At 53.1% G+C, this 26,695-nt stretch overlaps 1 protein-coding gene across 2 annotated transcripts in view; it reads right to left on the minus strand.

Annotated features, from left to right (window-relative positions):
• The window catches only part of LOC140427652 (SAM domain-containing protein SAMSN-1-like), a 154,281-nt gene that overhangs the window by 99,636 nt on the left and 27,950 nt on the right, over nucleotides 1–26,695 (minus strand). For both annotated transcript variants that reach the window (XM_072513105.1, XM_072513104.1), the window contains exon 6: nucleotides 2,823–3,184. In XM_072513105.1, the coding sequence (XP_072369206.1) occupies nucleotides 2,823–3,184 (362 nt within the window). The remainder of the gene's footprint in view (nucleotides 1–2,822; nucleotides 3,185–26,695) is intronic.

Below are 26,695 nucleotides of genomic sequence, written 5' to 3' on the forward strand. Positions count from 1 at the left end.
GTCAGTGTCGGGTCCCTTGCTTTTCCTGATATATATTAGTGATCGAGATCTTGATGTGCAGGGGGCAATTTCAAAGATTGCAGATTACACAAAACTTGGAACTATTGTAAATTGTGAAGGGAACTGTGAGGAACTTCAAAAGGACATCGACAAGCTGGTGGCGTGGGCAGATAGGTGGCAAATGATGTTCAATGCGGTAAAATGTGAGGTGATGCGTTTTGGTAGGAAGAACATGGAGAGACAATGTAAAATATGGTGTGGCATTCTGAAAGGGTGCAGGAGCAGAGGGACCTGGGGGTATCTGTGTTTTGATCACTGAAGGTGGCAGGACAGCTGGAGGCAGCAGTTAATAAAGCGCATAGTATTCTGGGCTTTATTACTGGGTGTATACAGTACCTGAGCAAGGAGGTTATGCTGAACCAATATAAGATACTGGATAGACCTCAGCTGGAACATTGTGAATAGTTCTGGGGGTCACACTATCGGAAGAATATGAACACATTGGAGAGAGTACAGATGAGGTTTAGAAGAATGATTCCAGGGATGAGAAACTTCAGTTATGAGGATAGATTGTGTTATGGGCCAGGGTTTAGGGAACGCCAAAGTGTATCATGGAGTCCACCTGACCCACAACTTTTAATAGATTGTGGTTATTGGAGCACACGGGCCCACTCTGCAGGTGTGGTGCAACAGAATTAAAACAATTAAAACAATGTTTATTTATGAAAACAGTTAACCCTTTATAAACCCACAGTAAACATCTTAAACACTATCAACACCAATCATCCTCACAGATACAATATTCTAGGTGGTATACAGAGCACACCTCACGAAGATGAGCCGATTCTTTGAAGGAGTTGAAGATGTGTGTTAACGTTGCGGGGGAGGCCCCGCCAACCGCATTAATATGTTTTGGTCCTGTCCAAAGCTAGAGGATTACTGGAAGGAGGTTTTGGGGATAATTTCTAAAGTGGTGCACGTGAAACTGGACCCGGGCCTCCGGGAGGCCATATTCGGGATGTCAGACCAGCCAGGGTTGGAAACGGGTGCGGAGGCAGATGTTGTAGCCTTCGCCTTGTTGATCGCCCAAAGGCGGATCCTGATGGGTTGGAGAGCAGCCTCTCCACCCTGTGCCCTGGCGTGGCGGGGGAATCTGTTGGAATACTTGACTCTTGAGAAGGTTAAGTTTGAACTGAGGGGAAGGATGGAGGGGTTCTACAATTCATGGGCATTATTAATTCTGTACTTTGAAGAACTGGTTAACATCGAACATTAGTTGGGGGGGTGGGTGGGAGGGTTGGGGGGGGAGAGGGGCGGTGGGTGTTAATGGTGACTATGGGTCATTCCTGATTCCTTTTTGTCAGTTGTTTATGTGAACATGTGGGTGAATGTTTTGGGTTTGGTGGGAGGGTGGGATCGTTGTTACTGATATGGGGATTGACTTATTTGTTACTGATTATTGTTTATTGTTGGTGGGTGTAAATTTGGGAGAAAATGCGAAAAAGGAGGAGAATAAAGAAATATTTTTTAAAAAGATACAATATTCTATAAATAACCCTTAATCTTTCCTTGCAACATCCATAAGACAAAAGACCCTTTTTAACACAGATCAGGTTTAAATTCTCTACTGAGAGCAATTATCATTTTGAAATCCTCAAAGGATCTGGAGACAGTCTTTAGATTGCCGGGAGATCGTTATAGAGCTGCTTGCTCTGCCTGCAGCTATACAGCTCTCAAAACAAATCTAAAACACACCCTGAGGCTGCCTGCTCAAAAACGAAAGTGAAAGACAGACAGCCCAGCTCCACCCACTCTCTTACATCACTGCAGCTATTCGATAAACACCCATTTCTTAAAGGTTCTCTCACATGGCAATTGGAGAGGTTGGTACTGTTCTCCTTGGAGAGAAGAAGGCCAAGAGCAGATTTAATAGAGATGTTCAAAATCATGAGGGGCTGGACAGAGTAGACAGGGAGAAACGTTCTGCTCGTAAAAGGATGAAGAACAGGTTTGAAGTGATTTGCAAAAGAATCGAATTTGGTGCGAGAACAAACGTCCTCACACGGCGAGTGGCTCGGGTTTGGAATGCACGGTGGAGACAGGTCTAATCGGGGCAGTCAAGAGGACATCAGATGATTATTTGAATAGAAGCAGTGTGCAGGGGTGTGGGGAAAAGGCAGGTGGGTGGCACGAAGTCAAGATGCACGTTTGTAGAGCCAGTGCAGATGGGTGAAATGGGCGTCCTCCTGCACCGTAACAATTCTGTGATTCAGGCATCGCCACCGTGGGCGCATTTATTGCCCATCCCTAATTGCCCTTGAACTGCGTAGCTTGCTCAGTTTAAGAGTCAAGCGTTGTGGGTCTGCTAAGGGGGTGGCAGATTTCCTTCCTTCAAGTATATTAAAGAACCAGATGGGTTTTCATGACAATCGCCAATGGTTTCATGGTCATTATTAGACTTTTCATTCTTACTGAATTCAAATTTACCATCTGCCATGGTGAGATTGGAACCCAGGGGGATCCGGAGCATTACCTGGGTCTCCTAGGGTCATACCACTTCACCACCACCTCCCTACGCACACATAGGCTGACATATTTCCCTTCATACCAACAGTGACTGCATTTCAAAGCATTTCCTTGGTCATCAAGGGCTTTTGGGAATTATGAGGTTGTGAAAGGTGGGACATCAATGCAATGTATTTCTTTCTTTATTGTACAAACAAGAGGAAAACGCCACTGTTCACTCCTGGTGTGATGGTTTCAGCTACAACCCCTACACCCAAGGCAAAAGCACAAGAGCTAATACTGAAACATTTACCTACCGTTCCGGACAGATCCATTCCAGTGACAGTGCTCAGAATCCTTTTGCAATGATAGGTGTGTGGACAGAACGGAGACCAATCACTCTGCATCGGCAGGGTTACATCAAATCGGAAGTCTTCAGAATCCTGCGGCTTTGTACAACAGGCGTGGTGCTCCCCATCCCACGGAGAGGTGAGCTCTGGCATTTCGTACCACTTGGGGCTATGGATCCTGATCAGCGATCGTGAGGGAAGGTCCCAGTCAGGGTAGGGCTCATATATTTCCCCCTGTGTCTCAGAACCGCACTTCTTGTCCTGAGGGTTTGGTTGTGGATTCAATGGGTTCTCCGCACACGTGGTGTCACCTGACCCCTGCCCAGGAGCTAGTTGAGCAAAAACACACACAAACAGGTTAATTACATTTTGAACAATTTACTCATCCAGGGGATATGTCCGTCGCTGGCAAGGCCACCGTTTGTGGCCCATGCCACAGTAGCCCACATCCACATTGCTGTGAATCAGGAGTCACATTTAGCCCACACAGGGTAAGGACAGCAGATTTCCTTCCCTAAAGGACATTAGTGAATCAGATGGGTTTTTACAGCAGCTGATGGTAGTTTTATCATCACCGTTACTGAGACTAGCTCCAATTAGCAGATTTACTGATTAATTGAATTCAAGAATCTACCAGACACAATGGTGGGATTTGAACCTATGTCCCCAGAGCATTAATAATAATCTTTATTGTCACAAGTAGGCTTACATTAACACTGCAATGAAGTTACTGTGAAATGCCCCTAGTCGCCACATTCCGGCGCCTGTTCGGGTACACAGAGGGAGAATTCAGAATATCCAAATTACCCAACAGCACGTCTTTCGGGACGTGTAGGAGGAAACCAGAGCTCCCGGAGGAAACCCACACAGACACGAGGATTGGATTGGATTTGTTTATTGTCACGTGTACCGAGGTACAGTGAAAAGTATTTTTCTGCGAGCAGCTCAACAGATCATTAAGTACATGGGAAGAAAAGGGAAGAAAAGAAAATACATAATAGGGCAACACAACATATACAATGTAACTGCATAAGCACCGGCATCGGATGAAGCATACATGGTGTAGTGTTAATGAGGTCAGTCCATAAGAGGGTCATTTAGGAGTCTGGTGACAGTGGGGAAGAAGCTGTTTTTGAGTCTGTTCGGGCGTGTTCTCAGACTTCTGTATCTCCTGCCCGATGGAAGAAGTTGGAAGATTGAGTAAGCCGGGTGGGAAGGGGTCTTTGATTATGCTGCCCGCTTTCCCCAGGCAGCGGGAGGTGTAGATGGAGTCAATGGATGGGAGACAGGTTTGTGTGATGGACTGGGCGGTGTTCACGACTCTCTGAAGTTTCTTGCTGTCCTGGGCTGAGCAGTTGCCATACCAGACTGTGATGCAGCCAGATAGGATACTTTCTATGGTGCATCTGTAAAAGTTGCTAAGGGTTAACGTGGACATGCCGAATTTCCTTAGTTTCCTGAGGAAGTATAGGCGCTGCTGTGCTTTCTTGGTGGTAGCGCCGACGTGGGTGGACCAGGACAGATTTTTGGAGACGTGCACCCCTAGGTATTTGAAACTGCTAACCATCTCTACCTCGGCCCCGTTGATGCTGACAGGGGTGAGTACAGTACTTTGCTTCCTGAAGTCAATGACCAACTCTTTAGCTTTGCTGTCATTGAGGGAGAGATTGTTGTCGCTACACCACTCCACTAGGTTCTCTATCTCCCTCCTGTATTCGGACTCGTTATTCGAGATCCGGCCCACTATGGTCGTATCGTCAGCAAACCTGTAGATGGAGTTGGCACCAAATTGTGCCACGCAGTCGTGTGTGTACAGGGAGTAGAGTAGGGGGCTAAGTACGCAGCCTTGCGGGGCGCTGGTGTTGAGGACTATTGTGGAGGAGGTGTTGTTGTTCATTCTTACTGATTGTGGTCTGATGGTCAGAAAATCGAGGATCCAGTTGCAGAGTGGGGAGCCAAGTCCAAGGTTTTGGAGCTTTGATATGAGCTTGGCTGGGATTATGGTGTTGAAGGCGGAGCTGTCGTCAATAAATAGGAGTCTGATGTAGGAGTCCTTGTTGTTGAGATGCTCTAGGGATGAGTGCAGGGCCAGGGAAATGGCGTCTGCTGTGGACCAGTTGCGACGGTATGCGAATTGCAGTGGATTAAGGCGTTCTGGGAGTATGGAGGTGATGCGCTTCATGATCAACCTCTCGAAGCACTTCATTACTACTGAAGTCAGGGCCACTGGTCGGTAGTCATTGAGGCACGTTGCCTGGTTCTTGTATGATGGTGGTCTTCTTGAAGCAGGTGGGGACCTCGGAGTGGAGTAGGGACAGGTTAAAGATGTCCGTGAACCCCTCTGCCAGCTGGTCCGCACAGGCTCTGAGATCACGACCAGGGATCCCGTCCGGGCCCGTCGCCTTCCGAGGGTTCACTTTCAGGAAGGTCGATCTGACTTCGGAAGCTGTGATGGGTGGGTATGGGTGAGTTATGGGCTGCTGGGGCACTCGACAGCGGATTGTTGGTTACCTGCTCGAACCGAGCACAGAATGCATTGAGTTCATCGGGGAGGGGTGCGCTGCTGCCAGAGATACTGTTCGGCTTCGCTTTGTAGCCCGTTATGTTGTTTAGTCCTTGCCACAACTGCCGAGAGTCTGTCTGTGACTCTAGCTTGGTTTGATATTCTCTCTTGGCATTCCGGATGGCTTTGCGGAGGTTGTACCAGGATTTCTTGTATAGGTCAGGGTCGTCTGTCTTGAACGCCTCAGATCTGTCCTTCAGTAGGGAGTCAATCTCGCGATTGAGCCAGGGTTTCCGGTTGGGGAACGCACGTACTGCTTTCTTTGGCACGCAGTCGTCCACACATTTGCTGATGAAGTCTGTGACGGTGGTGGCATACTCATTTAAGTTGGTCGCTGAGTTCTTAAATATGGACCAGTCCACTGTCTCTAAGCAGTCACGTAAGAGCTCTTCTGTCTCCTGGGACCAGTACTGCACGACCTTCTTAGATGGATTCTCCCGCTTGAGTGTCTGCTTGTATGCCGGGAGAAGGAGCACCGTCTTATGGTCTGATTTCCCAAAGTGCAGTCGGGGGATGGAACGGTAGGCGCCCTTGATTTTTGAGTAGCAGTGGTCAAGAGTGCTGTCGCCCCTGGTGGGACAGGAGATGTGCTGGTGGATGTTTGGCAGTACACTCTTGAGGTTGGCCTTGTTGAAGTCTCTGGCCACGATGAACAAGGCCTCCGGGTGTTCTGTTTCGTAATTGTTTATAACTGTGCAAAGTTCGTCCAGCGCCTTCCTCACCTCTGCCTGGGGTGGGATGTAGACCGCTGTGACAATGGCTGAAGTGAACTCACGTGGGAGATAGTATGGGTGGCACTTCACGGTGAGGTATTCCAGGTCTGAGGAGCAGTAGGTCGCCAGAGTCGCCACATCCAAGCACCAGGAGGAGCTGATGAGGAGGCAAACCCCTCCACCCTTCGCTTTGCCTGATGATGCGGTGCGGTCCGCCCAGTGTACTGAGAAGCCATCAGGTTGTATGGCACAGTCCGGTGAGGCGGAGGGAGGGAGAGGGAGAGACTGTGGGGGGGGAGGGAGGATCTGGGGGGAGGGAGGGGCTGGGGGTAGGGAGGGACTGGGGGGAGGGGCTGGGGGGAGGGAGGGGTTGGGGGTGAGGGAGGGGCTGGAGGGATGAGGGGGGTTGGGGCGGGAGGAGGTGCTGGGGGAGGGGAAGAGAGGGGGGGTTTGGAGAGGGTGCGTGCTGGGGAGGAGAGGGGGGGGTGGTTGGGGAGGTTGCGTGCCGGGGTGGTGGGGGGGTTGGGGAGGATGCGTGCCGGGGAGGTGGGGGGGGTGGGGTTGGGGAGGGTGCGTGCCGGCGTGGTGGGGGGGGGGGTTGGGGAGGGTGCGTGCCGGGGAGGAGAGGGGGGTTGGGGAGAGTGCGTGCCAGGGAGGAGAGGGGGGTTGGGGATGGTGCGTGCCGGGGAGGGGAGGGGTGTTGGGGAGGGTGGGTGCCGGGGAGGAGAGGGGGGGGGGTTGGGGAGGGTGCGTGCCGGGGAGGAGAGGGTGGGGAGGGGGGTTGGAGAGGGGGAGTGCTGGGGAGGTGGGGGGGGGTGGTTGGGGAGGGTGCGTGCCGTGGAGGGGGGGGGGGGGGGGGTTGGGGAGGGTGCGTGCCGGGGAGGGGAGGGGGGGGTTGGGGAGGGTGCGTGCCGGGGAGGTGGGGGGGGGGTTGTTGGGGAGGGTGCGATGCGGGGGAGGTGAGGGGGGTGTTGGGGAGGGTGCGTGCGGGGAGGAGATGGTGGGGAGGGGGGTTGGGGAGGGTGAGTGCCGGGGATGTAGGGGGGGGGTTAGGGAGGGGGGAGGGGGTTGGGGAGGGGGGGGGGGGTTGGGGAGGGTGCCTGCCGGGGAAGGGGGCTGTGGGGTGTCCGCCTGACCATGTGCCAAATGGCAACAGTCGGGGCCATGCAGCCCATGGCACCTGGCTGCAGGGGCGGTTAGGGGGGGTATGGGTAGTGGTGCCATGTCGTCTATCCCCCCCACCTCCACCCCCCACCCCCTGCAGGCCGTTATGTTTGGTCATCACCCAGCGATGTTGGCTGCCGTGGCGGGAGCCGCACTTCTACATGTTGCCCTGGGGGAGCTGGAACAGGAGCGTGCCAGGGAGGCGGCGGAGACTGCCGCAGAGGAGCGTGCCACAGGGAGGCAGGTGGCAGCCACCCAGGCTGGAGGGCCACCCTCACGACAGGACGAGGTGGAGGAGGAGGTGGTGGTGCCATGGCGACGGAGACGCCCGATGAGGCCCCGTGTGTACCGGCCCCGCTCGTCGTACCAGGACCTCACGGGTCGGCCATGCAGGAGGAGACTCCGGATGAGCCGGGAAACCGTGACACACGTCTGCCACCTATTGGCACATCTGGCACAGCGTGGCTCTGGGGGAGGACACCCTCTCCCCGTGGCCATCAAGGTTACGGTAACCCTGAACTTCTATCCCACTGGGTCATTCCAGGCGCCGAGTGGGAACCTGTCCGGCATCTCGCAGGCATCGGTGCACCGGTGCATCCGGGCAGTGACAGACACCCACCCAACACCAACCACCCTCACCCCAACCCCCCAACACCCACACCCGCACCCCACCCACCCACCACCAACCACCCTCACCCCATCCACCCAACACCAACCACCCTCACCCCATCCACCCACCACCAACTACCCTCACCCCACCCACCCACCACCAACCACCCTCACCCCCCCACCCACCACCAACCACTCTCACCCCATCCACCCAACACCAACCACCCTCACCCCATCCACCCACCACCAACCACCCTCACCCCCCCACCCACCACCAACCACTCTCACCCCATCCACCCAACACCAACCACCCTCACCCCACCCACCCAACACCCACACCCGCACCCCACCCACCCACCACCAACCACCCTCACCCCGCCCACCCAACACCAACCACACTCACCCCGCCCACCCAACACCAACCACCCTCACCCACCCACCCACCACCAACCACCCTCACCCCACCCACCCACCACCAACCACCCTCACCCCACCCACTCACCACCAACCACCCTCACCCCACCCACCCAACACCAACCGCCCTCACCCACCCACCCAACACCAACCACCCTCACCCACCCACCCAATACCAACCGCCCTCACCCCACCCGCATGCACACCACCCCTCCATTGCACATCCACCTGCGGCACAACGGGCCGGGCTCACACGGTCGCAGGTGGAAGCGTGTCTATTGCAGGCCATGGAGGATGATGACAACCCGCCCAGCGATGAGCTCCGGTCTCCACATCGTTGGACAATGTCTGATCCATGGCCACAGCACCACCCTCCACCCGGACCGTCCCTGCATGTGGCCGTGACACTGCAGCGCACGGTCCCGTCCTCTGCCCGGGGGGATGGCGAGGGCGACTCGGGAGAGCGGCGGCACTCGTCTGAGGCCGACGTTCTATCACCCCTCACACACCCACTGGCGCTCACCTCACACCACACCCCCGCACGCATCGGACGGAGCACAAAGGCAGCTTCTGTAGGTGTGAAAGTGATTTTAATAACAAACAGTTCATACACGTGCCCTAGCCCCAGAACTAATCTGTGCCCTGCACCCATGCCAGCTTATTCAGTGTCTATTCTTTTGGCCTATGACTACGTCTAGGCGGTTCCCCAGATGGTACAGCAGAATTGGAGGCGGACTGCTGTGATTCCTGCCCTGTGACTAGGGTTTCCTGGGGCGGCCCGGCCTAGATGGGCCAGGCTGCGGCCCGGACGACTGGGATGGCGAGCTGCCAGCCTGTCCTGCCCGTTGCCCACCAGATGCACCTGGGAGTGAAGAGGGGAGTCCGAGGTGTTGCGGTGTTCCGGGACCTCCTCTAAAGGGGGACCCAGAACGGGCCCCAGCACCTCCTCCTCCCTCGGGGGGCCCGATGGCCCACGGGCCTCTACATGGGTCGGGGATGCGAACGGACCGAGCACCCGACACCCCCCCGACACCTGGCGCTGCCAGTCCTGGAGGCCCGCCCTGGTCTGCAAGTTTGCAGCCATGGAGCTCAGGGAGTTGGCCATCCCTGTCTGTGGGCGACGCCGGCCAGCACCTGGGCAATGGCGCCGATGCCCTCAGCAATGGCCTGCAGAGACTGGGCCATTGCCTGCTGAGACTGGGCCACGGCATTGAGCACCTCTGCGATCTGCTGCTGGCTCTGGCTCATGGCCTCCTGTGAGAGGGCAGCCATGTCCTGGGCCACGGACACAGCCTGCACGGAAAGCCCCACACCTTGCATACTGCGACCCATGTCTGACACCGTCGCACCCATTGCCTCCACCGCGGACGCCATCCGTGCGGTGTCAGCCTGGGTGGCTCGCATGACCGGCACCACTACCTGCTCCTGCACGCGGGTGGACTCCTCCACCTTTGTCTGCAGCTGCCGCAAGCCGGCCGTCACCCCCTTCGGTCGTCCCTTGGTCCGTGCCAGCATCGGGTCTATGTGTGGGTGTGGTAACTCCAGGAACCCGGGACCCGTCTGGGCGGCAGATGGTTGCCTGCGCCGGGCTGCCCTCCTACCGCCCGGCCCCTCGGCTGCTCCTGCCTCCACCTGCTGTACCGGGACGGCTGTGTTGTGCGCACCAGTTAGTGTCCCAGATGCCTCATCGCTAAATTGCCCAACCGAGGTGAGTGTCTCTGCGATGGTGGAGGGTGTAGGAGATCGCAGTGGAGTAATGGCGTGCTCCTCATCCGACCCGAAGTCCGGGGTCACCTGGAGTGGTGATTCCTGTCCATCTGTGCCCTGTGTGTGGGTGTCGTGTGCGTCAGTGTCCTGGGCGTCGGTGTCCTGGGCGTCGGTGTCCTGTGTGTTAGGGTCCTGTGTGTTAGGGTCCTGTGTGTTAGGATCCTGTGTGTCGGTGTCCTGTGCGTCAGTGTCCTGGGCATCAGTGTCGTGTGCGTCCCCAAAGGGGGGATATGGGGAAGGGGGTATATGGGGGACGGGGGGATATGGGGGATGGGGGGATGTGGGGGAAGGGGGATATGGGGGAAGGGGGATATGGGGGAAGGAGATATGGGGATATGGGGATATGGGGAAGGGGGGATATGGGGGAAGGGGGATATGGGGGAAGGGGTGATCTGGGGAGGGGGATATGGGGGAAGGAGGGATATGGGAGAAGGGCATATGGGGAAGGGAGGATTTGCGGAAGGGGGATATGGGGAAGGGGATATGGGAGAAGGGGGTTATGAGGGAAGGGGGACATGGGGGAAGGGGGATATGGGGAAGGGGGTATATGAGGGATGGGGGGACATGGGGGAAGGGGGGATATGGGGGAAGGGGGATATGGGGAAGGGGATATGGGGAAGGGGATATGGGGGAAGGGAGGATATGGGGGAAGGGAAGATATGGGGGATATGGGGGAAGGGGGGTCATGGAGAAGGAGGGATATGGGGTATGGGGGAAGGGGATATGGGGAAGGGGGATATGGGGAAGGGGGATATGGGTGGAAGGGGGATATGGGGAAGGGGGGATAAGGGGGATATGGGGGAAGGGGGATATGGGGAAGGGGGGATATGGGTGAAGCGATATATGGGGTATGGGGGAAGGGGGATATTGAGGAAGGGGGATGTGGGGGAAAGGGGGATATGGGGAAAGGGGGATGGGGAAGGGAAAAGGGGGGCAGGCAGTGGGGGGTCTCACTTGGTGCTGCACAGCGGGCGGCCATTATTCTGGGTCTCCGGGGGTGTAGGGGGTCTTTCGTGCAGTGACGCCGCGCGTGACGGGTGACGGGTGACGCCGTCGCGAATGCGCCACGCCGCTACTAGCCCATTCCGGGTCGGAGAATTCGTGACATTTCGGCGGGCGCGGCGCCGGAATGATCCGTGCCGTTTTTGGTGCCGGGTTCGGGCCATCGCGCCGATTCACAGAGAATCCCGTCCCATGAGCTCCACTCCGCTAGACCACCAGGCATTTGGCTGTCTAATCTGGGAGCTTCTTCTCAATTCTCTGCTGATAGCCTGGACATTAAACAATGGCTGTGAGAAGGTCTGAATCCAAGAACCCTTGCACTGTAACCTTTGAGTGCCCCCAGCTGCCAGGATGAAAAACCCTATCAGACAAGCCTCAGAATTCTGACATCATTTTGCTTTTTTTTTAAAAACCCTTTCGGAAAAAGAATTGAGTTCAGCCAGACCCTAGGTGGACAACCGTAGAACCTCTTGGGAGTTTAAAAAAACGTCTTTAAAAAATTTCCAATTGAGGGGCAATTTAGCGTGGCCAATCCCCCTACCCGGCACATCTTTGGGATTTGTGGGTGAGACCCACACAGACACGGGGAGAATGTGCAAACTCCACACGGACAGGGACCCGGGGCCGGGATCAAACCCGGGTCCTTGATGCTGTGAGGCAGCAGTGCTAACCACTGCGCTGCTGTGCCACATTAAACCTCTTGAGAGTTGATGGTGCATGACTATAAACAAACAACCTCAATGGGAACAATGTAGACAGAATGCTATTGCAAAACCACAGAACCTATTCAAACTTCATGGGCTTTGCGACGCCCTTCCAGGAGAGAAGCTGTGAGACGACTTCAGGACAGACAGCATGCAGATGAGCTGCAGACTGTTAATATTTGTGGCATGGTAACACAGCGGTTAGCACTGCTGCCTCACAGTGTCAGGGACCCGGGTTCACTTCCGACCTCGGGTCACTGTCTGTGCGGATTCTGCATGTTCTCCCCGTGTCTGCGTGGGTTTCCTCCGGGTGCTCCGGTTTCCTCCCACAGTCCAAAGATGTGCAGGTTAGGTGGACTGGCGACACTAAATTGTCCCTTATTGTCCAAGAGGGTAGGTGGAGTTACAGCAATAGGGTTAGGGAGTGGCCTGGGTAGGGCCTCCTTCTGCGCTGTAGGAGTTTGATGAATTCGATTCTGTGATTCTAATTGACTGATGGGCATGGTTGAGGGGCTGAATGGCCTCCTCCTATGTTCCCTTACATTGCATTTCGTGACCTCAGCGTTATCCTTAAATGGTTGACTTTTAAATACTTTTCAAGTCTCGTCCCATTTGTAATGTAGGGAATGTGCAGTCCCTTTGCACACAACAAGGTCACACAGCACTTATAGCTTCATGAGCAGATAATCTCTCTTTAATTACCTTGTTTGTGGGATGAATATTGCCTCAGGTCACAGGGGAGACGTCCTCGCTATTCTACAAAATAACACCATAGGGGAACGGGATTCTCCCTCGGTTCACAGGAGTGACATTCCCCAGCCCTGCTGCAGTGAATGGGAGATTTGGTTGAGAGGCAAATTCTCCGTCGTCGCCACCAGCGATAGTGGGAGTGGGGGGGGCGGGGACTGCAGCGGAGAATTCCGGCCAGGATCTATCAATCTATCACACTCACCTGAGAGTGTAGACCGGCTCTCAGATTAAGACCACATCGGAAAGTCGGCAACCCAGGGCCTCACCCCCTCTGTCATAGAATCATAGAATTTACAGTGCAGAAGGAGGCCATTCGACCCATCGAGTCTGCACCGGCTCTTGGAAAGAGCACCCAACATCAGCCCACGCGTCCACCCTATCCCCGTAACCCAGTAACCCCACCTAACCTTTTTTGGACACTCAGGGGCAATTTACCAGGCCAATCCACCTAACCCGCACATCTTTGGCCTTGTCTCCACCGAAGGGGCGCAGAGAGGAAACCGGAGCACCCAGGGGAAACCCACGCAGACACGGGGAGAGCGTGCAGACTCCGCACGGACAGTGACCCAAGCCGGGAATTGAACCTGGGAACCTGGAGCTACGAAGCAACAGTGCTAACCACTGTGCTCCGGGCTGCCCACCACTGTATGGCACTGGAAGAGCCGGCCTTGATTCCCGTGCTTCAGACCCTGGAGTGGGAGTTCAGCCCACAGTGCCGGGCTCAGAGCGTAGAGTGTTACCCACTAAGGCGTAGCTGAAAAGCATTGGCAAATGTTGCAAATTGTGTTCATCCCAGCCCTTGGCATGAAGAGTTGGTACATTCCGAGCAGAAAAAAAAGGATTTGTCACTGATTTTAAACTGAGTAAGCTCGTAGCCCAGGCATAAGTAACGTATTGGTTATGTACTAGTCTCGGTAATGATAAGGAGGCAGGTGAAAACCCGCCACTGCAGTCGGGAACTTATATTGACTTAATTGAATAACATCTGGAATTGAATAGTTTGGTGTCAGTAATCGTGACCATGGATGACTGGACTGTGATAAAAATCAATCTGGTTTTAGTGAAGGAAATCTGCCATCTTTACCCGGTCTGGCCTACATGTGACTCCAGACCCACCGCGATGTCGTTGATGTGGATCTTGTCTGCCCTCTGAAATGGTCTATTCAGGTGTCCTCAAGTTGACAGTTCACCACCACCTCCTCAAGGGAAGCTAGTCAATAAATGCCGGCCTGACCGGCGATGTCATTTCCTGTGAATGGACTAAGGAAAACATAAGAGCCAGAGGACCCCATTCAATACTTCACCCTGCGCTGTCATTCAATTAGATCAGGACTGACCTGCATCTCAGCTGCAAACATTTGCCTTGGCTTTTCACATTCCTTGTATCTGGGGTAGCACTCCGACAGTGCGCCTCTACCTCAGTCCCACACTGGCAGTGCCAGTTTGGAAAATGGGGCTTAAAATTCTGGAGCTGCTTTTGACGCAGACAGGAGCGATACCGACTGAGGATGGTTTGGGAGTTTGCAAGGGCCACAGCTTCACCACAAAACAGCTAACGTTTTCACCTACATTCCTGAGCCGGAACGGGACCTCTCTACGGGTCAAGCCCTTGCCTGAAACTGCAGAAGGGGGGAATAAAGGAACACTGTTGAAAATAAAGACTTACAAAGGTGGAGGAAATGAGTGTGAGGATGGCATATTTTGGCTATGTTCTAATGATCACTCAGAAGTACGTGACCTCTTCTCAAGGTCACCTTGACCCTGCCTAACAATGGTTGCGGGATATTGTTTCTGCATCAGCAAGCTCGAGGTCGACGAGAACAAAACACATGAGCACTAAATCAAAGGACAAACGCTGTAATTGAAATTCTCATATTGCAGCAAATCTCCATCATCAATTGCTAACTAAAATAAAAATGAAGAGTTTTGGAACCTTAAAGGGACATGCTCCTCATCAGAAACTGACGAATGTTTGAGTATATATGCACACAACAACAACTTGTATTGCACCTTGAATGTAGCAATATATCACAGGAGTACAATTTGGACATCAATCCACAGTTGAAAACAAGAGTGAGAATTGAAAAGGGCGTTGAGGACCAGTAATCAATGTGGTCGAGTGAGCACTGGGGTGACAGGTGAATGTGATTAGGTACGTTAGGATACAGGTACAGTCGCCATAGTCCCAAATGACCATAGGCTGCTTTCCCCTTTGAGGGGGTGATGCACGATCAATTGCACAGAGATGAGAGTTGGATACAGCTGGGGCTTTATTACTCTAAGGTGTGTGGCCTCCTACAGCAGTTGGTGAAATGGCTGCTGTATAGGAAGCACGCATATTTATACTCCGCCTACTGGGCGGAGCCAGCAGACAGAGACTGCCCCCCTACCTGTAGTACAGGGCCTTACCACACATCTACTAATATATTCAACACTGGTGATTACCACATTCACCCCCTGTTAAAATTGAGTCTGGCGGGGGTGGTGGAGAAGTATATACAGAGCAAGTTTAATATACAGAAGCAAAAAAAATATTTCTTTCTGAAATCCAGTACAAGGTGGTTTGATAGTCCTGAACCAATTATAGATTTAGCCGGTCCGGGGCCTTGATGTGGCATTGGGAGCGACGCAGTGGTGGCGGCGATTCCAGTGTTGGCCTGGTCCTCGGTGACTCCGGGAGCATGCCGAAATCCTCTTCATCCTCGGGCGTAGGCAGGGGGAGGACGGATGGTCCTGGGGGGTTGCTGCTGGGTGCACCGGGGGAGGGGGGGTGGAGCCGGGCCGGAGGGGTGTGTGTGTGTGGAACCTGCTGGTGCCAAGTCCCTGAGGGCGACAATCCTGGTGGCCATCGGGGTACGCTACGTAGGCATACTGGGGGTTAGAGTGGAGCAACTGCACCCTTTCAACCACCGGGTCCGCCTTGTGGAGTCGGACGTGCCGACGGATGAGTACGGGTCCTGGAGCTTCGAGCCAAGTCGGGAGCGACACCCCGGATGTGGACTTCCTGGGGAAGGCAAAGAGGCGTTCATAGGGTGTGTCATTAGTGGCGGTGCATAGTAGCGACCGAATGGAGTGCAGTGCATCAGGGAGGACCACCTGCCAGTGGGAGGCCGGGAGATTTCTGGACCGTAGGGCCAGTTGGACGGCCCTCCAGGCCGTCCCATTCTCCCTCTCCACCTGCCCGTTTTCCCGGGGGTTATAGCTGGTCGTCCTGCTGGAGGCGATACCCCTGCTGAGCAGGAAGTGACGCAGCTCATCATTCTGAATGAGGATCCCCTGTCACTGTGGATGTAGGCGGGGAAGCCGAACAGCGCGAAGATTGTGTTGAGGGCTTTGGTGATGGTGGCAGACGTCATTTCGCGGCATGGGATGGCGAAGGGGTATCTGGAGTATTCATCTACCACACTGAGGAAATACGTGTTATGGTCGGTGGAGGGGAGGGGCCCTTTGAAATCCACGCTGAAGCGTTCAAAGGGGCGGGAGGCCTTCACCAGGCGCGCGCGGTCCAGCTGGTAGAAGTGCGGTTTGCACTCCGCACAGACCTGGCATCCCTGGTGATAGCCCTGACTTTCTCGACGGAGTTGGGCAGATTGCGGGCCTTTATGAAATGGTACAACCGTGTGACTCCTGGGTGACAAAGGTTATCGTGCAGGGTCCGGAGTCGGGCCACCTGTGCGCTGGCACATGTACCGCGGGATAGGGCATCTGGGGGCTCGTTGAGCTTGCCGGGGCGATACAAAATCTTGTAGTTATAGGAGGAGAGCTCGATCCTCCACCTAAAGATTTTATTATTTGTGATCTTGCCCCGCTGTGTGTTGTTGAACATGAAGGCTACCAACCGTTGGTCACTGAGGAGAGTGAATCTCCTGCTGGCCAGGTAATGCCTCCAATGCCGCACAGCTTCAACGATGGCTTGGGCCTCTTTTGCGACGGAGGAGTGCCAAATTTCGGAGGCATGAAGGGTGCGGGAAAAGAATGCCACGGGCCTGCCTGCCTGATTGAGCGTGGAGGCTAGGGCGACGTCTGATGCATCGCTCTCCACTTGAAAGGGCAGCGTCTCGTGCATCGCGGCCTTGGCGATATCGGCTCTAATACGGTTGAAGACATGTTGAGGCTCGGCCGTCAGGGGAAAAGGGTGGACTGGATGAGTGGGCGGGCCTTGTCCGCATAGTTTGGGACCCACTGGGCGTAGTATGAAAAGAACCCCAGACAGCGTTTGAGGGCCTTGGGGCAGTGGGGAAGGGGGAGCTCCATGAGGGGCGCATGCTGTCGGGATCGGGCCCCAGAACTCCGTTCTGGACCACATAGCCGAGGATGGCTAAGTGGTTCATGCTGAATACGCACTTCTTATTATAGGTAAGGTTTAGGAGAGTGGCGGTGTGGAGAAAATTGGCAAGGTTGGCATCGTGGTCCTGCTGATCGTGGCCGCAGATGGTGACATTGTCTAGGTACGGGAAGGTGGCCTGCAACCCGTACCGGTCGGCCATTCGAGCCATCTCCCTTTGGAAGACCGAGACCCCGTTGGTGACGCCAAAGGGAACCCTGAGAAAATGGTAGAGGCGGCCATCTGCCTCGATGGGAGTGTATGGGTGGTCCGCCTTACGGATGGGGAGCTGGTGGTAAGCGGATTTGAGGTCTACAGTTGAGAAGACCCAGTACTGTGCAATCTGATTGACCATATCAGATATGAAATGAAAATGAAAATCGCTTATTGTCACAAGTAGGCTTCAAATTAAGTTACTGTGAAAAGCCCCTAGTCACCACATTCCGGCGCCTGTTCGGGGAGGTTGTTACGGGATATGCGTGGGATGGGGTACACGTCGAGCTGCGTGTACCTATTGATGGTCTGGCTGTAGTCCACGACCATTCTGTGTTTCTCCCCAGTTTTCGCCACTACCACTTGGACTCACCAGGGGCTGTTGCTGGCCTCGATGATGCCTTCCCGAAGCAGCCACTGGACCTCGGACCTGATGAAGATCCTGTCCTGGGTGCTATACAGTCTGCTACTGGTGGCGACGTGTTTGCAATCCGGGGTTAGGTTTGCGAATAGGGAAGGTGGGTCGACCTTTAGGGTCGCGAGGCCGCACACAGTAAGGGGTGGTAGAGGCCCGCCGAATTTCAAAGTTAGGCTCTGGAGGTTATACTGGAAGTCCAGGCCGAGTAGCAGGGCAGCGCAGAGTTTGGGGAGGACGTAGAGGCGGATGCCGCTGAATTCTACGTCCTGGACCGTGAGTGTGACTATACAGTATCCCCGGATCGCCACGGAGTGGGATCCGGAGGCCAGGGAGATTCTTTGATTGGGGGAGACAAGATGGCAGCGCCTGATGATCTTGCGGTGGACAAGATGGCGGCACCCATGGGCCGCACGTGACGGGGGTTGAAAAAGATGGCGCCGCCCATCGGCAGTACGTGGTCCGAGAAGGGAAAGATGGCAGCGCCCACTGGCCGGGCGTGGTCTGAGGGGGAGAAGATGGCAGCGCCCACTGACTGCACTTGGTCTGGGGAGGTGAAGATGGCGGCGCCCATTGTCCGTACGCGAGGGGGGTGGGTGCAATAGCGGTGACTGAGCGGTCCTGGCATACCACAGCGAAGTGCCCCTTCTTGCCGCAGACCTTGCAAAGGGCGGTGTGGGCCGGGCAGCGTTGGCGGGGGTGTTTCTGTTGCCCGCAGAAGTAACGTCGGCGGCCCCCGAGGTTGTCTGGCTGGCACGTGGCACAGGCGTATTGACTGGGTGAGGCCCCCGGTGGGGCGGCCGTCTGCGGAGTCCACGATGTGTAGGAGGGATGGGCCGCGCGGCTGGGGGTGTTGGCCTGAATATTGCGCGAGGCGACCATCATCGATAGCGCCAGCTTTTTTGTTGCTGCAAGTTCGAGCGTGGCCCCCTCTAAAAGTCGCTGGCGTAAGAGGTCTGACCCTATCCCCGTAACAAAGGCGTCCCACATGAGGAGGTTCGAATGTTCCGTGGCCGTGACGGCCTGACAGTCACAGTCTCTGACCAGGGGAATTAAAGCACGCCAGAAATCTTCTACGGACTCACCAGGAAGTTGACTGCGAGTAGAGAGTACGTGTCTGGCGAAGAGCGTGTTCGTCTGCTGGGCGTAATTCTCTTTCAGTAGCTTCGGCGTAGTTCGGCGCGTCCTGGATAAGAGGAAAGATGTTGGAGCTCAGCCGCGAGTAGAGTATCTGGATCTTCTGAGCTTCCGGGATTGGGTCTGTTGCAGACCTGATGTAAGCTTCGAAGCAAGCTAGCCAGTGTTGAAAGTCCTTTTTGGCGTCGCTTGATTGCGGATCCGGCTGTAGGCGATCCGGCTTGATGCGGAGCTCCATCGTCTGAAAATCTTAGAGGAATAAATTGATGCCAGCTGCTGTAGGAGGCCACACATCTTAGTGTAATAAATTGATGCGCGATCAATTGCACAGAGACGAGGGTTGGATACAACTGAGGCTTTATTACTCGAAGATGTGTGGCCTCCCACAGCAGCTAGTGAAATGGCTGCTGTATAGGGTGCACACATATTTATACTCCGCCTACTGGGCGGAGCCAGCAGGCAGGGACTACCCCCGTACCTGTAGTACAGGGTCTTACCACGCATCTTCTAATTTGTACAACAGTGATGATTACCACAAGGGGAGAGCTGGCTGGAGGTGATTTAACCTGAGGACCACCACACCTCAGGTGAGCGGCAAGGTTGAGAAGGCGGGGCCTTCATGAATAACCTTAGCCGGTACGGGGATTGAACCTGCATTGCTGACCTCGTTCAGCATTACAAACCAGCCATCCAGCCAAGTGAGATAAACTGGTCTCCGATTAGGATACAGGCAACAGAGTAAAGGCTGTTGAATAATTTATACCAATGAGACAGCTAATTAATGATTCCCATGTATCAAAGTGATAAATAGGCTTGGGCCAGTGTCATGAGTGTGAGAATCCTGAATTGCCAGTTTCACTTGTCATGTGAGAGTACCTTTAAGAAATGGGTGTTTATAAATGGGTGTATATAAATATCTGTAGTGAGAGTACCTTTAAGAAATGGATATTTATTACTGCAGTGATGTCAGAGAGGGGGTGGAGCTGGGCTGTCTGTCAGCTTTTTACTTTCGTTTTAGGTTGTTTGCTGCAGGGTGTGTTTTAGTTTCGTTTTCAGAGCTGGATAGCTGCAGTCACAGCCAGAAGGTGTATGAATCTCTCTCTGTAATCTAAAGACTGTAAATCGATCCTGGTGATTTAAAACTAATAACAGTGGTGACTTTAACCTGATGAGCTTCTGGCAAAAGGTGTTCTAAGTCTTATGGATGTTAAAAGGAAAGCTTAAAGGATTACTTAGTGTTGTAGTTTTTGGGGGTTGAATTTGAATTAATGGTTGCTAAGATGTTCACTGTATGTTTTAAAAAGATTAACTTGAATTCATAGAATAAACATTGTTTTGCTTTAAAAAATACTTTTCCATTTCTGCTGCCCCCACACCTGTAGAGTGGGCCGTGTGCCCCCCATACCACAATCTAGTAAAAGTTGTGGGTCAGGTGAACTCCATGGTACACTTTGGGGTTCTCTAAATCCTGGCCCAGAACACACTTTATATTCCATTGACTTGGTACATATTTATCTTTTGTTATTAACTGAGAAACCTGGATCTCGGGTTCAGACTCACAGAGCTCAGCAAGGTTGATTACAAAAAAAAGGTGATGAGGAAAACCAGGAAGCTAAGCTTGACACCAAGATTGTGCTTCCCATATTACTATCCAGGACAAAGCATTCCCGCTTGATTGTTCCTCCATCCACAAACATTCAAACCCTCCACCACCGACGAACAGTGGCAGCTGCGTTTACCATCTACAAGGTGCACTGCAGTAACTCACCAAGGATCCTTAGACAACACCTCCAAAACCTACGACCACTACTATCTAGAAGGAGAAGAGCAGCAGATACCTGGGAACCCCACCGCCTGGAGGTTCCTCTCCAAGTCACTCACCACCCTGATTTTGAAGTATATCACCACCCCTTCACTGTCACTGGGCCAAAATCTTGGAACTCCCTCCCGAACAGCGCTGTGGTTGTACCTCCACCATACGGACTGCAGGGGTTCAAGAAGGCAGCTGGCCACCACCTTCCTCAAGGGCAACTAGGGATGGGTTAACCAGCGACACCTTTGCCCCATTGAAGATAGCGCAGAGGTGGCCATTCAGCCCATCGTTCCCATGGCAGCTCTTTGATAGAATGATCTGATTAGTCCCACTCCTCTAGCTTTTATAAACTTTTCTTCTTCGAATCTTTATTCAATTTCCCCTTGAAGGTTACCATAATTTGTTTGCCCTACCCTTTCAAACACTGTATTCACTGTGCAAAAATAATTCTCACCCCCCCAACCACCACCACCACCACCTTGGCACTCGTTCATTTCCAAACTATCTGAAATCAGTTTATTCTCATTCACTCTACAAAGATGCTTCATAATTCGGAGTACTTTGGTACTTCAAAGACATGCATGTGGCCAAGCAACCTCTACGGGGGAGGGGAGAGTGAGGAGAAACATAAAATGGTTGCCATAGTGACATTAAATGCAAGTAACAGGTTTGAGTGTGAATGATGCCGCAAGTGTTTTAAAACAAAGAGGAAAGGTTTCCATCTCTGCCCCTTGCACTCCCCTAATTTCTTCCCTTCTTCTCCTGAAGGTGCCGACTTCATGGGATATGCATTGCGGGGTGCTGGGGTGTATTAATGTTCACCCATCTCACAGGCCAATATGATTCAGTCTTTATGTCGGTCGGGACCCATCACCTCTAAGATTTCCTCCCAAGTCACGCACTCTGCCCTCAAATTAGTAATAATAATCTTTATTGTCACAAGTAGGCTTGCATTAACACTGCAATGAAGTTACTGTCATAATATACACGCAGGTATATGATGATGCACAGACAGGCAGTGATTGTCACACAGGATGACCAATGAACACACAGAACACAGCAGCCAGTCACCGGGCAGGACACAACCACTATAAAGCCAGAGGGCACTAGTTTTCCCGCTCTCTCGGGATCCAGCCTCTGAGACAGTCAGCGCCCGTGAGCAGCAACTAGAACATACACCATGTAGCAGTAAGATAGTCTGGTCAGGTTAGCCTCAGGTCTCCAGTCAAGTCAGCATAGTGTCAACCCATAGTTAAAGTATGTATGATAGTTAAGAATTCAATAAAATCGAGTTGCATTTCTTCAAGTGTTGGAAGCCTGTCTCTCTCACTGCTGCAATAACCGCCGTCCCCGCAGACCCGGCATACCCAACACATCATGGTACCAGTGAGTCATGCTCGAGTTTGACGGACCCACCTTGAGATAGTCGGCCTTTGACCAGCGATCAGCCATCTGGTACCATGGACAGCGTCCGCCCTCCCCCGCAGCTCCGCATCGCCGACAACCTCGGTGCTAACTGGAAGATTTTCAAGCAGAGGTTCCAGCTGTATCTTGACGCCACCGACCTCAAAACCGCATCGGATGCCAGGAAGATCGCTCTCTTCCTCGCTACAGCCGGGGACCACGCTATCCACATCTTCAACTCCCTCACCTTTGCTGAAGGCAAGGACAAGACAAAGTTTAAAACAGTCCTGCTGAAGTTCGACAGCCACTGTGACATCGAAGTCAACGAGAGCTTTGAACGCTATGTGTTCCAGCAGAGGCTTCAGGGTAAGGATGAACCTTTTCAGTCCTTAACCCATCTCTGTATCCTCGCGCAATCCTGCAACTACGGCTCCACTTCCGACTCCACTTCCGCAAATAGGGTTAAGGAAAATCCCAAGGCTTTTTACACGTACATAAAAAGCAAGAGGGTAGCCAGGGAAAGGGTTGGCCCACTGAAGGATAGGCAAGGGAATCTATGTGTGGAGCCAGAGGAAATGGGCGAGGTTCTAAATTAATACTTTGCATCAGTATTCACCAAAGAGAAGGAATTGGTAGATGTTGAGTCTGGAGAAGGGGGTGTAGATAGCCTGGGTCACATTGTGATCCAAAAAGACGAGGTGTTGGGTGTCTTAAAAAATATTAAGGTAGATAAGTCCCCAGGGCCTGATGGGATCTACCCCAGAATACTGAAGGAGGCTGGAGAGGAAATTGCTGAGGCCTTGACAGAAATCTTTGGATCCTCGCTGTCTTCAGGGGATGTCCCGGAGGACTGGAGAATAGCCAATGTTGTTCCTCTGTTTAAGAAGGGTAGCAAGGATAATCCCGGGAACTACAGGCCGGTGAGCCTTACGTCAGTGGTAGGGAAATTACTGGAGAGAATTCTTAGAGACAGGATCTACTCCCATTTGGAAGCAAATGGACGTATTAGTGAGAGGCAGCACGGTTTTGTGAAGGGGAGGTCGTGTCTCACTAACTTGATAGAGTTTTTCGAGGAGGTCACTAAGATGATTGATGCAGGTAGGGCAGTAGATGTTGTCTATATGGACTTCAGTAAGACCTTTGACAAGGTCCCTCATGGTAGACTAGTACAAAAGGTGAAGTCACACGGGATCAGGGGTGAACTGGCAAGGTGGATACAGAACTGGCTAGGCCATAGAAGGCAGAGGGTAGCAATGGAGGGATGCTTTTCTAATTGGAGGGCTGTGACCAGTGGTGTTCCACAGGGATCAGTGCTGGGACCTTTGCTGTTTGTAGTATATATAAATGATTTGGAGGAAAATGTAACTGGTCTGATTAGTAAGTTTGCAGACGACACAAAGGTTGGTGGAATTGCGGATAGCGATGAGGACTGTCTGAGGATACAGCAGGATTTAGATTGTTTGGAGACTTGGGCGGAGAGATGGCAGATGGAGTTTAATCCGGACAAATGTGAGGTAATGCATTTTGGAAGGTCTAATGCAGGTAGGGAATATACAGTGAATGGTAGAACCCTCAAGAGTATTGAAAGTCAAAGAGATCTAGGAGTACAGGTCCACAGGTCATTGAAAGGGGCAACACAGGTGGAGAAGGTAGTCAAGAAGGCATACGGCATGCTTGCCTTCATTGGCCGGGGCATTGAGTATAAGAATTGGCAAGTCATGTTGCAGCTGTATAGAACCTTAGTTAGGCCACACTTGGAGTATAGTGTTCAATTCTGGTCGCCACACTACCAGAAGGGTGTGGAGGCTTTAGAGAGGGTGCAGAAGAGATTTACCAGAATGTTGCCTGGTATGGAGGGCATAAGCTATGAGGAGCGGTTGAATAAACTCGGTTTGTTCTCACTGGAACGAAGGAGGTTGAGGGGCGACCTGATAGAGGTATACAAAATTATGAGGGGCATAGACAGAGTGGATAGTCAGAGGCTTTTCCCCAGGGTAGAGGGGTCAATTACTAGGGGGCATAGGTTTAAGGTGAGAGGGGCAAGGTTTAGAGTAGATGTACGAGGCAAGTTTTTTACGCAGAGGGTAGTGGGTACCTGGAACTCGCTACCGGAGGAGGTAGTGGAAGCAGGGACGATAGGGACATTTAAGGGGCATCTTGACAAATATATGAATAGGATGGGAATAGAAGGATACGGACCCAGGAAGTGTAGAAGATTGTAGTTTAGTCGGGCAGTATGGTCGGCACGGGCTTGGAGGGCCGAAGGGCCTGTTCCTGTGCTGTACATTTCTTTGTTCTTTGTTCTTTGACTCCATGATCCGCGACCAGATCGTTTTTGGGGTCCACTCCGATCCCCTTCGCCAGCAGCTCCTTAAAGTTAAGCAGCTCACCCTTACCATCGCCATCGAAACCTGCGTCCTCCACGAGCACGCTAACAACCGGTACTCCCATATCAAGGCAGCCGAGATGGTGCGGCAAGGCCCCCACGATGCGGAGCGGGTGCAGGCCGTAAAACAGCTCCAAGGCCTGCGTCTGGATGAGGGCGGCCATTTTGCGTGTTTTTCCCGCGCTCCTGTGCATGCGCGCCACGACCAAGGGAACGGCGAGGCCGACAACCGAACTGCGCAGGTGTGCACATCGTTCGACCGCACCGCGCATGCGCGGTGGCGCACGGAGTGTCCTGACATCGGCGCCATGACGTGCAACAACTGTGGCTCCGCCCATTTAAAGTGGCAATGTCCTGCAAAATCTCGAGCTGTCTCCAGTGTGGCAAGCTTGGCCACTACGCAGCCCTGTGCAGATCTGCTCAACTGCCCAATACACAGCGATCCCAGTCGCCGGAACGTCCGGTCAGTACAGTAACCCGTTGTAGACTCCGACTCCAACATGAATGCGTGTTGCCAATATTTAGAAAGATTGGAACAGGAGGAGGCCATTCTACCCTTCGTGTCTGTTCTACTATTCAGTTAGATCATCGCCATTCCACACTTCAGTTTATATGCCTTGGTCCCAGAACCCATAGCCACCTTGCCAAACAAAAATCTGCCGAGCTCCATTTTGAAATTTTCACGTTCTATCATCTTTTGTTTGAAAGAGCGTTTCCTTGACCAGCTTGGATCTAATTTCAAAACTACACCCCCTTGTCCTGGACTCCCACTCATTAGAGGAATTAGTTTCTTTCCATCGATCCTAACAATCCTTTAACCATCTGAAAAGCCTTGAATGGATTCCCTCCGCTCCTTAAATCGTCTGCACTCAAGGCAGTACAGGTCTAGTCCATGCAATCTGATTCCAGCTGGATCAAAGGCCTGGAACTCCCTGCCTAACACCATTGTGGGAGCACCTTCACGACAGGGACTCCAACAGTGCAAAGGCTTGCATTTAAAAAGCGCCTGACCTGACCTTGGGCACTCCAACACTCTTTACAGCCGATGAAGTATCTTTGCAGGGCGGCACGGTGGTCAGGATTGCTGCCTCACAGCTCCAGGCATCGGGTTCAATTCTCACTTTGGGTGACGGTGTGGAGTCTCCCCGTGTCTGTGCGGGTTTCCACTGGGTGCTCCGGTTTCCTCCCACATTCCAAAGATGTGCAGGTTAGGTGGGTTTATGGGGTGGCGGGGGATTGGGCCTATGTTTGATGCTCTTCCAGCGGGTCGGTGCAGACTCAATGGGCCGAATGTAGGAATTCTACGGTTGAAGTGCAGCGAATGTCGTGATGTAGAAAACATCGCGACCCTCCGTGGCATTTTCCGTGGCGTTGGAGGTGGCCTGCCATTGTCTGGTGGTGGGATCTTCTGGTCCTGCTGCTGTCAACAGAGTTTCCCGTTGTAAAAACCCTCCCACCAATGGGACTGGTCAGAAAATACTGCCCGTGGTGTTTAATCTGTGCATGGCAAGCTCCGACGAGTAGCAAAGAGCTAATGACTAGATCGTCGCACTTGTGATAAATATTGACCAGGTCACTGGGGAGAACGTCCCTACCCTCCGTGGGTTCTTCTACATCCACCTCAGCGTTTAGGTAGGGCTTCATCCAGAAGGCCAATCACTAGTTTCTCAACACAACTAGTGATGGGCAATAAAGAGAAGCCTTACCAATGACGACCATGTCCCAGGAGCAAATTTAAAAAGCCAACATGCACCAACATTCTTATTGAGTGGGCAGCAATAGAATTCAGCGAAAGGACCCACGCCGAACTCAGAGACATTCAGGCCCAGCGTAGGGTCCTCGCTGTTACCCGGTGTAAGACCAGCGAGCTCAGCAGAAGTAAGGAGAAGAATGTGTTCGCTGATCGACAGTGGATACTGGACTGACAATGCTACAAATTTAAAATTCTCACCCTCATGTTCAAATCCTTCCAGGACCTCACCTCTCCCTATATCCGCAACCTTCTCCAGCCCCACAAAGTGATTGAGGAGACACGGCCTGTATCCTGCAGAGTTCAGAAGAATGAGAGGTGACCTCATTGGAGCATTCAAAATTCTTACACGGCCCGATGCAGGAAGGATGTTTTCCCTGGCTGCGAGAGGGTTGGGCAAAGGCGGGGGGCGTGTGTGTGTATGGGGGGGTGGGGGGGCCTATACCCAGGGGGCACAGTCTCCATTTATATCCCATCCCTAATTGCCCTTGAGAGGTGGTGGGGAGCTGCCTTTTTGAACCCGCTGCAGTCCATGTGATGTAGGTACACCCACAGTGCTGATAGGGAGGGAGTTCCAGGATTTTGACCCAGCGACAGTGTAGCAACGGCGATCTAATTCCAAGGCGGGATGGTCTGCATCTTGGAGGGTAACTCATGTTCCTAAGCATTTCTTCCCTTTCCCTTCAAGGTGGTGGTAGTCGTGGCTTTGGGA

The sequence above is a fragment of the Scyliorhinus torazame genome, chromosome 8 (assembly GCF_047496885.1).
Source record: "Scyliorhinus torazame isolate Kashiwa2021f chromosome 8, sScyTor2.1, whole genome shotgun sequence".
Lineage (NCBI taxonomy): Eukaryota > Metazoa > Chordata > Chondrichthyes > Carcharhiniformes > Scyliorhinidae > Scyliorhinus > Scyliorhinus torazame.